Source organism: Xiphias gladius, chromosome 20 (assembly GCF_016859285.1).
Source record: "Xiphias gladius isolate SHS-SW01 ecotype Sanya breed wild chromosome 20, ASM1685928v1, whole genome shotgun sequence".
NCBI lineage: Eukaryota > Metazoa > Chordata > Actinopteri > Istiophoriformes > Xiphiidae > Xiphias > Xiphias gladius.
The window spans coordinates 19770109-19785790 of record NC_053419.1 but is presented as its reverse complement, the minus strand read 5'-3'; the positions used below and the strand labels follow the sequence as shown (position 1 = coordinate 19785790).

The window sequence follows — 15682 nt, the reverse complement described above, 5'->3', positions numbered from 1 at the left end:
ATTTCAATCCAAAAACCTAAAATCCTTTTTTCTTTCTGTTTCTCTTTTCACCCTCTGTAGTGGAACCAGCAGACCTCTTGAAGATTTTAGATTTTCACAGTTTACCTGAGGGTGTTACAAAAACAACGGGTTTCTGCTCACATAGGAGGTCAACACAAGGACCCGATGTGGCTTACAGAGTATCCAAAGATGCCCAGCTCAGCGCCCCCACCAAACAGCTGTATCCAGGTAAGAATCTGACTCGACACTCTGTATCTCTCTACCTCTAAGCACTTCTACCATTATCCTTTTTTGTTTCTCAAAGCATCTCTTTATATTTTTTCTCTCTGGACATCAAGCAGAGCAGATCAAAGCCTCAAAGCCATTTAAATCCAGTTTTAATTTCATTTTTCTATACTAGGCTTCAGGTTAAGGACTTCAGATGTTGTGGCTTTTCCAGGATCTTTAACTTACCTTACAAGTTATTTCTGCTACACAGTCTTGCCATCTGGTCACTTATATTACCTTGTACCCCACATCATAATAAAATACGGGTAAAACATTTAAATAGGGCTGGAAAGTAATTTGTATTTTTCTCGCATAGTATTTTAATTTCTTTCTCCTCCAGGTAGAAGTTTTATTGGCTCCTATAACCTGATTAATCATGTCAACTCTACCTTTAGTTTATGGGATTTTAGGCAGGGAATGCCTACCCCTGCATGAGTTTCCCTGTTTCCCTTCCCTTTTTTACCCCTCACTAAAACATATACAGTATCTCTACATCTTTTATTGTAAGTCCTGTTCTTGTAAAGAGGTCAGAGATGTCTAGTAGATTTGGACACTTTTAGTAACTGAGTTAGTCCTGTTGCTTAGTCACACAATAATTGACGTTGTAGGAGGAGCTGGACAGTGGAAAAGCAATGAAAATAGGGACGGTAGAGGGGAGAGCAGTCTGGGGTTCCACTTTTGCCTTGTTCTATTGTGCTGACGTGGCTTTGGGTTATGGCTCTGTGGTGTGCTGCAGTAGTACTTTCCCCTCTCTCATCCCTCTCCGGCAATCTTTCCTTGCTTTTCTTCCTCCTTCTCTCTTTATTTTCCCTCAAGCGCCATCATTTTTTCCCTCTATCATTTCTTCTAGACTGCTGCTGCCTCAAAATGTTCTTTCTCTTTGTATTTCATCTAAACTCTGTCTGGTGAGACATGCTAAGCTCCCCTCTCTGTATACCCCCCCCCTACAGTACAGAAATTCAAAATCATAATTCTGTGACCCAGTCAACGAATTTCTAAAATTGTGACTGGTTTCTCTGTAGCTTAAAAATACAAAAAGCAGAAAAGAAAATTGATGTGGCCAGATGCAGAAGAGAGGGAAAAATAATAACCCTTCCTGTGAGCTAAGCTTCCACAAAGCTTAGATTGGATGACAGCCCCATTCATGGTCCTCTCAGACGTTGCACTGGCCTTAGTGGACCTTTGATCCATGTCATCTACAGCTCTTCTTTGGGACTTAAAATGAAGCCACAGGGCTCCTGTGGCCTGCATGCCCCATCATGCTCTCCAATCAAACAAATACTGTTCACTTTGAAGCTGTATCACAGCAGAGTCCATGAGAGTCTCTGTTTAGATACCCATTCTATAATTACACACTCTACTCTGGATCATCCAAAATAACAGTCTACATAAAACAAACCAACTTGGAGGAGTTCATAACAGGCACCACATATTGTCAAGGTGCAAACAGAATAACTAGCTGCCTGTGGCTTGGAGGCCTTAAAAGCCTATATAAGTGTCTGTGATGTGGTCCCTCTCTCACCTCAACATTAAGAGAATGTACAGCTAATATATTCCAGAAGCCAGCTAAACTTGTGAGATCATTTTATCCACGTCTTTTCACTTTAACTAACTTTGCTACTGATTTATGACTTTGGCCTAAAGCCTGGAGGTACATTTTGCCTAAATTATCAACACAGCACCCTGCCTCCTAAAGGTAGAGAAAAAAAAAATCACATATAGAAAACAAAGACATGCAAACAAACGCATTCTGTTATGACTGTTATGTTGTTAATAAAACCACAGTAGCTCTGATTGAGAGCACACTGGCCCGTGATCCCGTAACCACAGACAGTCTGAGATAATGTGTTGGAAAAGAGCAAGTGCAGACATGGAATCATTAGGCAAACATGTGGAAGGGATGATTCATTTGAATCAATGCATCATCATCAACTACAGAGGCACTGAAAACACAAGAGTACTTTCTTACCTTTATTATTAAATGAGAAGTTAAGAAAAAGGGCAACGAAGCTCTCAGCCATTTTCAACTTTTATACCATACACATATACTCCTCCCATGTCTCACTAGTCTGTCCTCAATAGTCTTCCTCTACTAATTGTCTCTCTGTATCCAGATTTATCTATGAGAAATAAAATGTGTAAGTACATATGTACAAATTCAAATTGCCACAAATCTCCGGTTGCAGCACTGACATTTTGAAGTTAATGCAAGGAAAGAATGATGCAGCGGCCCGTAACTTCTCTCTTAATGGGTTTAGCTGTCACTTGGCATGTGTACTTGTAGTCTGGACTGCTGTGGCTAGATGGCACCGGCCATTTAATTGGGGGCTTCTGCTGCAACATACATTGAAATTCAAATGGCCAAGCTAAGATCCACGAGCTGTAAAAGAAATATTGGTTGTTGTTGTTTGCTAACATGGTTCAGGAATGACATAGTCTATTAATTTCTTAAAGGCAATATTGACTATGATTGTTATCTAAGAAAATATCCACGTCACATACATAGTGTCATTTAATTTGAACAAAAATAAAATAGGCATGTAATTTGGGTTTATTACTAGTCATTTGAGAGACTTTATAGATGCACAAAAACAAAGAACACAGTAAAATGAGATACATAGTATTAGAATTCCATTTATTTTCAGAACCCTAAAATATCCTTAATTATCAATCAAAATGATAAGATTCAATTTGACAATAGTACGAACATTATATGATTTTGTTGATATCCAATAAGTAAATATTATGGTTATTGTAGCTGATATAGATAATGATATCAGTAGTTTACACCTCATGTCTTTGTGGTGTAAAGTAAAACAGTGGTTTTGACTTCTTATCTGTATGCGATATGCAATTTCTAACCCTTGAATCATATCCTATCGGCTTCTGGCACTGGGAGGTGAAGCCAAGTTTAATGACATCAGTGGAAGCAGAAGTAATAACATATCAGAGGTGAATTATAGATAATGAGTAGCTTCTCTTACTGATGTTTTCGAAAATTGTGGTTTTTTTGCACACAATCTAAGTGACAAACAAAAGAGGCATGTAACTCTATCTGTCTATTTGGGCCTTGAATTTCAAACACTTGTATCCTGGGTCCTACCTCTCCATTAGAGCCATTTATACTCAGAGTCAGTCACCTGCATGCAATACACGTCCATCTTCCTCTCTGTCCTTTGTCCATGACTCTCCCTTTTTTGCACACCAGCAGACAGGTACACTCCTTTGCAGCATTGTCCAATCCCACTGGAATGTTGCTTCTCTTATACAGAAGGAGGGGTTTGGACACCCTGGTGACTGAATGACCAATTACAGGACACAAAACTTTCTACCCCATTTACCTGCTTGCATGCACACTGACAAGATGGCGGAGAGGATACTAGGCCTCCCTCCCTAACTTTTGAGGTTTTCTTCGGGATTCTGTGAATTTGGTAGAAAAAGAAGAGTAACGGAGGTGCAGATGTCAAATGCCAGCAGTGTGAAAATGGAGAGAGGGCGGAAAACCACTCTCTCTGTCTCCTTTAACTTATAAATAACTTATTATTTAGATATATTCTTTATTTAACTTGTGAATAAACGTAAATAGGCTCTCTTACTATCAACACTGATAGTTCTACCACTGACTTGACCTAGAAAAAATAGAAGCTAGCTATATCATACTAGATAGATCTTTTATCAAAATAAAAAGAAACTTTAATTGGGCATTTAATCTGGAGGAAAAAGACAGGTTCTGCCTGACAGGCTCGTTGAGATGTTTAGGCTTGTCTTTGAGTTTCTGACTTTTCCAGCCGTTTCTAGTCTGATACTGTTGGTGGTGCCGCCAGTGTAAACTCCGAGGACTTCTGGCACCGCAGCCTTTCCATTCCCATGTCCACACACACACACACACACACACACACACACACACACACACGCACACGCACACGCACACACACGCACTAAATGAGGAATGAGTTATCTCTCATCTGGTGGCCTGAAGTAGCAGTTTGAGAGACACATTCCAGAGAAACCCGAGCTTTTCTGAACGACCCCCCCCCCATTTTTGTTCAACTCCGTCTTTCATTCTTCTCTTCTCAGCGTTATGATGGAGATTCTCTCAGGGTATCTCAGTCCTTGCAGTGATGGCAGGGAGGACAGACACAGTGCATAAACACGAATCCACAAATGAGAAACCTTGCTGTGTAAACGCTACTTAAAATCCAGAGACAGTTTAATTTTGGCTGCAATTTCTGCCCTCCAAAAACAGTAATTTGAATTTGAAAATTAGTCGTTCTCAATCCTTTACTCCCCCCAAATGTTTCTTCTTCTGTGCCTTGAAGTCCCTTTTACCCCTCACCTGACCTTTGACCTTCACACAAACCGTTCCTGAGCCAGTGCTGAGTCATTGTCTCTGCGACAGACGTGGCTCATGTGCAATCGGATGCAGTGACAAACGCTCCCTCATCTGGTTTCTGTTATCTGGTATTTCCCAACTTCCTTTTTTGCATCCTACAGTAACACTTCATTACATATTCTGCCTGCCAAGGTCATCATGTATCTGTCTAATCTCCCTCTTTCTTATGTTCTGTCTCTCCTGTTCTCTGCCTTTCACCGTCCTGTCGAAGCATCTGTCAATTAAAGCAATGTTTCTCATATGATGCCAATCTAAATTCCTGAGGGAGCACACTGCCAAGGCATGTGCTCTCCGCATGATGTGATTTGGTGCCTGGCATTAATGAAGGAGTGATAGAAAAGGCAGGAAGACAGGACAGGAAGGCAAACAGATATCCAGATGTTGACTGAATGAAAGACAATGAGAAGAAGAAAGAAAAAAGTGAATGAACAATGGTGGCAAAATTCTTTTTCTTTTTTTTTCTTTTCTTTACTTTTCTTTTCCCTTCTCTCCTTTTCCACTATCTCTTCCGAACATCAGGTTTCCACACCACATTCTCCCTGAGGCGTCTTCTTCCTCCACTGCTTCTGATTGGCCACCTAAACCATAGTCACTCCAATTTTTGCATTTTCCAGACTGTCTCCTATGGCAGAGTAAGGGGGTTTGATGGCTTCACAAGTGGCTACAAAACCACTGCAGCCACAAACCTTGCCTGTGTTTTCTGGTCATCTGGAAATCTCTTCATCCGTATATTCTGAACAGCAACGAGATGCTAAAGGAATCCAAGTGGTTTCTTTGCTAATGTTAAACATAATCCAGATAGCTGGTTTCTCATAGCAATGGTGGTTTTAGTATAGACAGGTTGCCTCTGTATTTTTTTCCACACTAAAAGATCAGAAAACTGTGCCTCAAGTGTAGTCTGAACTCTACATTAGCAAGCAACATTCTCCCTGGATGGTTGGAAAGTCTGCCCCCTTTATGGGGTCCTAAGAGCACCCCACTAAGGGAGTCTGTCTGGCAGATGTGCCCCACACTTTAGTAAATTGGAGGAAATAGTTGAGGCTGCACAGTGGAACCATGCAGCTGGAGAAGAACATGTCTATTTTATGTCAGTTTCCAGACCTTTAACGTGTTTAAATACCAAATTATTATTGGTATTTCCATTTCCATACATGTGTCTTTAATTCTTTCTCCTGTAAAAAAATTTCACTCTTATTTCGTCTTTTCCAACCCTCTGCTGGAGCATCTCAGTGTCTGTTAGATCAATCAGCTGTGGGAGAAGAGAGAAGTGCAGAGGAGGGGTTTGAAGGATAGCTCAACAAAGTCTTCCCAGATCATATGCTTTTGTCATTATACTTCTCATCCCTTGCCGTGCTGGAGATGCTCCCACTTTGCACCTCTGCTTTTAACTCTCATTTTTTTCCTCTCGCCGGCCTTTATCCATTTGAGATGAATCCTGTCCTGTTACATTTTGGGCACTCTGCAAATTGTTTTGTTTTGGTGCTCAAAGCGATCCCAGTTCTTCAACTCAAAATTATCTTTGTCTGTTTTTTCTTTCCTCTAGAAGTAAAAGTAATAACATTTATACTCCCTCTTGACACCAAAGAGCCCTCTCTGTCTCCTAAAATAATAATACGATTATAACATCCTGAACACAAACTCTCATCATCATGAATGGTTACTGCTACCTATAACTCTCCAAACTTTTTCTCTCTCTGCCCAACTCACCATCTGTCCTGCCAGGTGATGTGTTCCCAGAGGACTTTTCCATCTTGGCCACAGTGAAGCCCAAGAAGGGCAGCCAGTCCTTCCTGTTGTCTGTGTACAATGAACAGGGCATCCAGCAGCTCGGACTGGAAGTTGGACGCTCTCCCGTGTTCCTGTATGAGGACCACACAGGCAAACCCAGCCCCGAGGACTACCCCCTCTTCAGAGGAGTCAACCTAGCTGATGGAAAGTAGGTTCACCAGTTGTTGGCTCGATGAAAATCCATCAAGGAGTATGAGACTCTGTTTTTTTCTTTTTGCATCTTCCCCTCTAATCAGAGTCCAGGTGGATGTGTTAGGCTTTGATGACGTGATCTGCGTTGTATGTGGTTTAGTGTGTGGGGCACTAAACCACCTAGAGCAGCACTTGAACCAGGTGTACCTTTTGCAATGGATGTGTTTGCAATATGCAACCTTGTCAGTGTCCATTTCTGATATTGTACTTTTAATCCCTTATACTTTATGTGGATTGCAGTGTTCTCAAATGTGTATCTTTTGGTCTTGGTGCAGAATCCTGTTTATGTCAACAAAAAAGAGGAAGATGAGATTCTTTTTTACTCTAGAACAGAATGGGATGTATTTGAATTTGAACGAGAAGCTAAACACAAAAGGGGCCCTTACCCTGTTAGTAGTGAGTGAGTGGGTAACGTGTAACCCAGTAAGTGTGTGAATTAACTTCACCTCCCTTTCTAGGTGGCATCGAGTGGCCATCAGTGTGCACAAGCAGACCATCACCCTCATTCTGGACTGTAAAAAGAAGACCACCCAGAAGCTGCTCCGAAGTCCCAACCCCATCATCGACACCAAAGGAATTATAGTGTTTGGAACTAGAATACTTGATGAAGAAGTCTTTGAGGTAGGCATTGTACTGTAGCTCTTGATCTACATGTTGTTATTGGTATTTTTTCTTTGTTGTTTTTAATTACTGGACCATTTAGGGCTATTTGTGTGATGGATCAGTGCTTGCTGAGAGCCATTTTTGCCAGATCCACACTAGCTTTCCACTCAACTGTGTCCGTCTGACTCGATGTGAACTTAATTGTGGCAAAGTGGGACGATGGAACTGATTTATAGTTTTAACAACTGATGGATTTTTGCATCTCCCGCTATATGCTGTTTTCAAGGCTGTAATAAACAAGTCAGCATACCAGTCTTTTTCAGGCCAACCTGACTTTGATTTAAAGTCCTAAAGCAAAGGAGATAAAGTGAATGAGATTCCTTAACTACGGTACAGACACATGTGGCTGTGGTGCAAATGATGGTCATCCCAAATCTCCATTCTGTATGTCATGTCGCACAGACTAGGGATTGTGGTAGCGGCCACATCCTCTATAGGAGTTTGGATTTAGGTTTTGGATCCCCCAACATCTGATTCCCCAACCTCTGCCACCCACTCATACGCTTGCACTAAACTGCAAATCAAATTTAATTTAGGGTGCCAGATATTCCACACTCTCCAAAAAAGAACTTCATGTCCTGGAATTCTATTCTGGTTCCAGCTTTGTTGCATTTCTTTGCTGTTCAAGTCTGCATCTGTTGTTGCTATTTTAAAATTTTGCCTCATTGTGGCTACTAAGCAGCTAAAACCTGTCAGTCAAACTGTTATATTTCCGTTTTTGGTGTCAGTGCCTGGATTCCCTATCTGAATTGGCAGCAACATTTTTATTTACAGAGGTTTTTAACGACCGATGACAGGTTTTTATGGTTAGAATGAGGGCTTTACCTCCTCCTTTATCCTCTATTTATGTGTATAAAAGCTTCGTGGCAGGAGATGAAAGATTAATGGTAATCTGACTAGTGACAGGAAGCCTTTTGGGGTTTAGAATACCCAGAGGTATCTGATGTGCATCATAACATGAAATACTTCTTGTTTCTTTTTACCTGGTGTGAAGAATCAGAATTAGTTTGGATAGTGCCTATAACAATCTTTTTTATGGATATTTGGGCTCTTAAACATGACCCTTGTGAGGGACACACTCACACACACACAAACACACACGCGCGCACACACACAAAAATTCACACAGAGAGGCACAAGGAATAGTGTTGTCTTTGTCCCGTCAGAGTTGTGCTTGTTTAAAGGGGGATTAGTCTGTGAGGCTGAGCCCCTCAATAATAATTAGTAACAGAGGCTGACTGATGTGACTGATGCTGAGCCAGCTGACCTTTAACCTCACTGCTGCTCAGTGAGAACAGACTAAAAAGAAGGAAATATGACATCACTCCCCCCCTACAATGACTAAAGTTGGTCTGCTAAGCTATAGGGGAGATCGATGTATAATGGGATATAAAACTAAAACTTCACTTCTTGTCCTCGTTCGCAACTAAGTCCAGGTTTCCAAATTGCAAAAAAAAGATAAACTATGTACGGTACCGGCTATGTGCACATTTTTTTCAGTAACAGTGTTATATGTGATTCATGAGTGAAGCAAAGGAGTACAACACTCCTTTATACCACACAGATTATGTTCAGATTTTTAGTGAAATTGTTGGCTGTTGAACTATTTAATGAGGCATGAATACTGATGTTTTTGGTGTGTGTTTGTCTATGCGTGTTGCAGCAATTATTTCACTTTCACCTCCTGGATGTTGATAAATTCCTCTTCCTTGTTGCCAATAAGATGACTGCATTTATTTGGCACAGTTCTAATTCTGGTCTAATTTTATTGTTGCCCACAGCGAGCTCATCATGAGGTCGAGGTGATACAGTAACAATTTAAATCTTACCTAAATCTCAGAGCTACGTTAACAGTCCAATGGTTACCGTGGGAACAGACGGATATTTTGTGAGAGATGTTTAAAGCCCTCCTGCTGTGTGTCTGCCAGTTGGGAGACAGGACAGGCTCCAGTGCGTGCAGAAAATGGAAAATATGCCACATAGTTTCCAAATTATGCTCAGCCTGCGCTCCTTTCTCCTCCCCTTACTCCCTTCTCCTCTCTGTAGTTTAGTCTGATCCTGTGTTGACTTTTGCCAGAGTCGGTTATCACCAAGAGGTGGTGAGCATGAAAACCCAAAAAAAACATATTTGATTTCACCAGCAGGCCAATTAATTCAGTTGACTCAAGAGCCTGCAATTTCCAGTCAATCTCTTTAGGAAAACAGCATGTAAAAGGGGAAATAATAAGACACAGCAAAAGTAGTTATGAACTATCATTTTGAGAGAGCTTTTTTAGTCAGCACTGATTTGATAGCTCCCAACTTCTCTTTAAGAGTCACATTAGACTGCTGGTGCTTTTTAAGGAAGAAAATTAAGAAAGGAGATAATTGATGTTAACGTGAAATAAAAAAACGTAGTTAAAGACAGAGACAAAATAATCTGACTTTGAATCTTTGCATTACAGTGAATGGTGGGTTTCATCTGCCTCTAAAGTTGTTTAGAAGCCTGTGCCTTGTCTTTACATACAGTCAGTAGAGAAGTAGCACTTACTGTGTGCTGAGGTGGTTTATGGTTTGGTTTCTGACATGGTTTTTGTGGTCACAGAGAGAGTGTCTACCCTGTGTAAATACCATAATGTTATTTTCGTTCCTTAGCAGCTTGCATAAGAGTACTGTGGCTTGTGCCCGAAAAGATTATGAATGTAATTAGACTGGTGTTGATGTAAGAAAACAAGTATTTTACTTGGTAATCAATGCTCATCTGTTGCAAATGAAATAGCAAATTCTCCTTTATAATCACTCTAATGCACTTGTTAAATCTGTCATTATGAGTCATTACCTTTTGGAAAATAAAGCTCGTGATTTTTAGCAATGTTGTTTTGCTCCATGACTACAGGACTCTGGATGTTTAGACCATGTGTGTATTTTCAGTGTATTTTAATCTGTGTTGGTCAGAAAGTAAGGCCTGTGTTACATAGTCCATCTGTTGAATGTGTCCTCTGATTTCCCTGTTCACTGTTGTTTCCCAGTGAGTGTGCCAAGAAAAACCAGAGATAAGTTAATGCCCATCCTTTGGTTCTAAGTAGTGTTCAGTGAAATAAATGACTGTGGTTGGTCTGAGGGAACACAAACTAGACAGATGAACCATTTGGTTTCATTCAGAGGTAATCCGCAGGGGGCATCGACTGAATTGAGGTGGTCAAGTTGGAGCCTAGCAAACACAGCAGTTCTTGTCTGGGTCCTCCATTTTCTCAGCCAAAGCAGAGCGAAAGCATCCCTGTCCAGTGCGACTGTGGGTGATCATATTTTGTAGTATTCGTCACAGAAAGACATACATTTGGCATATTAGAGAGTTGGAGGAGAGTGGATCAGAAGGAGTTTTTGGTGTTGAGAGAAAAAGATGTTCAAGATAGAGAGGGTGTGGAGGAGCAGAGAAGCTGGAGCAGTAGGTTCAGGTAGAGGAGCCAAAACGTTTGGGTCATACTCTGGAAAGAATGAGGAGCTCTCTTCCCACTGATGTCAGTCTTGGAACAGCAGCCATACCACATGAAATCAACCAGAGGTTTCCTTGGTAGCTGCTGATAGGCTCTCCCATGTGTGTGGGTCAGTGGGTGATAAGTTGGAGAAGATAGTTAAGAAGGGGCAATAGCCTTGCGAAGATGACGGCTGAGGTTAGATCTACTGAAATAAAGGATTAGTGATGGAATGAGCGGGGGAGTAAAGGCAATATGATAAGAGTAAGGGAAGCAGTTCAGAGGGTTGTGAGGCCTTTAATAGAGCTCAGATGAAGCAAGTTGTGGGGCTCCCACGGTGCAACCCAAGCCAGGAAAAAGTAGTAAAAACATGCAACGCATGAGCTTGATGCTCGTTAAGAGCTTTAATATTCTGATGGCATGATGAGTTTTACACATCCTGTTTCCTCATCTTTTCTTCAGGGCTTTTCCTCAGTTTCCTGCCATTCATTCAGCCTTCCCTCATTTATATTTCAGTCATCTAAGGTAAAGATGTACTCATCTCTAAAGGTACTCCTGATTTACATCTTGACAGTTCACAAAGACTATGTACTGTAGAGAAGCTGACACCACATTCCATATTTGAAGTAGATTTTCCAAATTCAGAATTTGGAAAATCAGAATACGATTTAAGCCAATTTTGGCTTAGTTTCTGAGGTAGTAGTAAAAACGGTTTGGCTAATGTTGCCAGGCCTAGTAAAGCTTTTCAATCAGCTGCTCCACAGTTCAACAATTTTCACAAATGTACCTGACTCTTTGACTCTTGTTTCTGGGTGTCAGAAAGCATTAACAGGCCCAACACAGCTGGTGAATGGAATGGCCCTCTCTCATGGAGCCCCGGTGGTAGATACTTAGAAGTTTGATTGGTTAGCTTGGGCCTTGATGACTGGTCTGGTCGCACAAATACGAAGGGGTATTTAGACCCGTTTCCACAATTAAATATATCATTGTTAATCTGATCTCTTGTGGACAGTTCCAAATAAAAATTCAAATGCATTGAGGATGCAGTGGGATCAGACCCTTAAGACCACATGTAGATGTGTGTCGAAAAATGACCCCCCCACGGCACTGAAACACTTACATACAAAATACATACAGTAAACAACTCAGACAAGTTTTGGAAGTTCATACCTCAAGTTACCAAACATCCACCCCTGTCCTCTTATTTTGCTGCATTGTCAAGTGCAAATTTGCAATTTGTGACTGTATGATTTTCAGTCAAACTGCATTTTTCCCACAGATAACATCAAGTCAGTGTGGAAACAATGCATCTGAAATTGATTTGAGAGGCATTCTGACTGCATGTGTGGACAATTATTTGTCCCAGCTGGATCTGCTGTGATCCAGATGTATCTGTGCACATACTTCTTTGAAGCTTTAGTCATCGTTGATGATGGATTATTAAAGATTGAAGTGGAGAACATATGAGAATGTGGCCATAATAACAGTTTTGAATGGCAGAGTGTTGTATCTCAGATGTCTATGATATGTACTCAACACTAAAAAATTTAAATCCAAAACATGCAATATGAAATCATACCCTTCACCTTCCTTATACATGCTTGTGCGTTGTTGTATTCATGTATATCTGCATTATCTTGTCCAAGGTATATGTCATGCTTCACTGTCAAAGCACACTACCTCTATAAATTTCAGGCTGTGGGATGGGACAAAGACTTCAGTAGCCTCAGGGAAGATGGAGTTTCCACCATGGATAATTAAGTAAATTTCCCTAACTCATGTCAGATGTTTGTCTTTCGCCCCCTTTTTCCGTCTGTTATTCTTTTACTGTGTCAGCAACCCCTGAAGTGTGCCCTCAGCACTTTTTTATGTAGATTTCAGCAATCGGCCAAGCCAAACAGTCAGAATCTACGTCTGTTAGGTGAGGCGAGCTGCTCTGGTTTCCACTACACCAAAAGAACGGGAAATGGGAATATGGCTGCCCATAGTCCTTAGAGGTATGGGATTAACATCTATACAGGAGGGAGTGTGATGGGGTCTGGGAGGCTGAGGGAGAGAACACCTAGAGGGGATCCAAAAACAGGGTAGCGGCAAAGAGGTGAGGAAATGGTTAAGGTGCTGTGTGGTGGATAAGTGGGGGGGCAGACAGGCCTGTTGCTCTTGGCAGCTGCTCTGAGCGTTGGGATTGCATGACAGTCTGGAGGGGAAAGTGTATATGGTTGAAAATGTACTTGAGGTTTAATTATGAAGATTTGTTGAAGTGTAATTTCTCTGCTGGCATGTATATGTGTGATCCTAACAATGTATGTTTGTTTGTATGTACTTAAACAGCTATGTTGACAACGTGTATCTATTTTTGTTTGTGTGTCCCTGTGCATTTTTGTGTGTTTGTGTGTCCATGCTGATTTATAGCCCCTGTGCAGTTAACTGACCTCTGCAGTGTGTTGTTTGGTTTTTGTGGTCAGGTTGGAGAATGCCCAGGCACTGGGACTTTGAGTGTGCCGGTGTGTGCTAGCAGTGGGACCAAGACCTGGCTCAGAGCTCATGGGTGACTGTGTAAATATGCTGTGAAAGTCGTTCGCCTTAAAATACAGCCAGAGCTCAGACCTCCCAGAGTCTAATCCTGCTCTGTGGGGCCCTCCTACTGATTTTCCTTTGCTGACATCCGACTGGAAAAAATTATGAAAAAACTTGAGACTTGAGTTTATCTTCTTTAAGATGCTGTCTCTGAGTTGTGTGAGGTGTAAAAGGTAAACAGAGCCATTATCACCTGTCCCTGGGGATATGGAGAAATAATGAGCATTGTTTATGTTGTGTATGAAAGAGAGAAAAAGAAGAGGAAGAAAATAGTGTATATGTGTGTGGTTCATTTTGTTAAATTTTCGCCTTTCGCACAACAGTAATGTACCCAATCAAAGCCAACCATTATGTTGTGTGATATTGAAACTGCACCAATATTGTTTTCTGTCCCATGCATCATATATTTTAATTCAGAAGAGAAAAAATGAACTCCATCCACCCTTCATGATTGTGGGTCAGGCTCAGATGGAGACAGATGTTTGGCTTTGTGCTCACAAGAGCACTCTCCTGCCCCCACCTGGACACAACCAGAACATCCAATAGGGATTAATGTGTGGGAGCCAAACTGGGTGACGTTTGGGAATGAAAGCCTGAGAGATGATGTGACATTTCATTTGACAAAATGCAGAGACCATAGATTAATCTGAACGTTATTCATCTAGTGTTATTGTTCAATCTGGATTTGTTCTGCTTCCATAATCTAGGTGTAAAACGCAACCCTATAATCACTCACAGATTAATGTGCATGTCTTTTCTGTGTGCATGCAAATGTCTTTGATAGTTTCTTTAGCCTGAATTATGTGAAGTGTGGTCGTCCACTGCTCACAGCCACAGGCGATGGCTTTTCCACCAGAGCATGACATGAAGAAAGCACTGGCCATGAGCAGAGTCATATTTCAGCCGAGTCAAGGGAGATGCTGACAGTGGCAGCCCTGTTATTGTCTGAAAATTCTGCCTTAAGCACCACTCTGATGTGCCACATGATGCTCCAGAGTGAAAAATGTCACCGTCCCGTCTCAAATAGGAGAGCTGATTGCATGTCTTTTATGGTTCCCTGAGGGGTTTGGGTGCGATTCCATAATTCCAGGGTTTATCTTTCCTTTGGTATGCTCGGTTTGGGTGTGGGATTGGTGGTGTTTATGTGTCTGCACGTGGTGCTGTATATTAATCATCTCATATATGGTATATTTTGCCCTGCTTAAGGTTTTTCTGCTTTTAAGTTTAAGTGTTGGGGTCAACCAATCAACTTTATGACATGCTGAATCCCTGACTCCGCATTTACAGTAGTTGCAGTGCGATTTCATGTCATCATCATTTAGAAAAGTAGGGCGACTGCGGCTCCGGAGGTAGAGTGGGTTGTCCACTAACCGAAAGGTTGGTGGTTCGATCCCCGGCTCCTCCAGTCCCCATGTCAGGCAAGATACTGAACTCAAATTGCCCCTGATGGCCGTGCCATCAGCTGAATGCGATGTGTGAATGGGTGAATGTGGCACCTAGTGTAAAGACTAGAAAAGCCCTATATAAGTGCAGTCCTTTATCCATTTAGTAATGGAGTAAATATCTCAGGCTTTACTTGACCGAGGTAACCATTCAGCACCAGAATACTAAATAGGATTTGGGCATTAGCATACAGCTGGAGTACAGTATAGGAATGTTTACTGCTTCCCTACATCTGTAAAACAGCAGCTTATGTAACATTTGGCACCACAATCTGTCAAGTAAGGTACGGTGAAAAGAGCAGCTCTGGCTCAAAGAAAGGAAATCAGAAACAGCTTTAGTGGTTGTCAGGGTGGATCGAGACTTTAACAATAGTTTTACAGTAAAGGTGTGCAGCTTTCACAGGAACAAATGTACTGCATGCCTTTTATATAAATGCACAGATAATTTATGCGTAAGGATGGAGGATGAAAATGAAATAATTTGGGAAAATAGGCATCTTCTGTGATGTAGAATTTTTGCGTATACTGTAGATGGTGTGATTTCCGAGCATTCACTGTATCTGATCAGAATCAGAAGATGAAATAAGTGTGCACATCCAATTAATTATCTACAATTGCTATTATTTTATACAATTATATGTATGAAATTGTTGCTAAAAATTAAAGGTGTACCATGGATTTTATTAGTTACGGTGAATACCACACAGCCTGTGAAAAGATTTGCATAATATCTTCAGTAGCTCTGGAGGAGCTTTGTCAAGTCGGAGAAAATAACCCCCAACAATGTCACTGTGATGCCATCAGAGTTATCTTGGATTGGTCTTGGAGTCTACATTTTATAACGGAAAGTGTGTGTTAGAAACTGGTGTGGAGGTTAATAGATGTTAGGATTTACCTGGCAGGGAAGG

General features: G+C 41.2%; 1 protein-coding gene across 2 annotated transcripts in view; it reads left to right on the top strand.

Annotated features, from left to right (window-relative positions):
* The window catches only part of col5a1 (procollagen, type V, alpha 1), a 77899-nt gene that overhangs the window by 19147 nt on the left and 43070 nt on the right, over positions 1–15682 (top strand). For both annotated transcript variants that reach the window (XM_040158199.1, XM_040158200.1), the window contains exons 2-4: positions 61–228; positions 6383–6596; positions 7099–7261. In XM_040158199.1, the coding sequence (XP_040014133.1) occupies positions 61–228; positions 6383–6596; positions 7099–7261 (545 nt within the window). The remainder of the gene's footprint in view (positions 1–60; positions 229–6382; positions 6597–7098; positions 7262–15682) is intronic.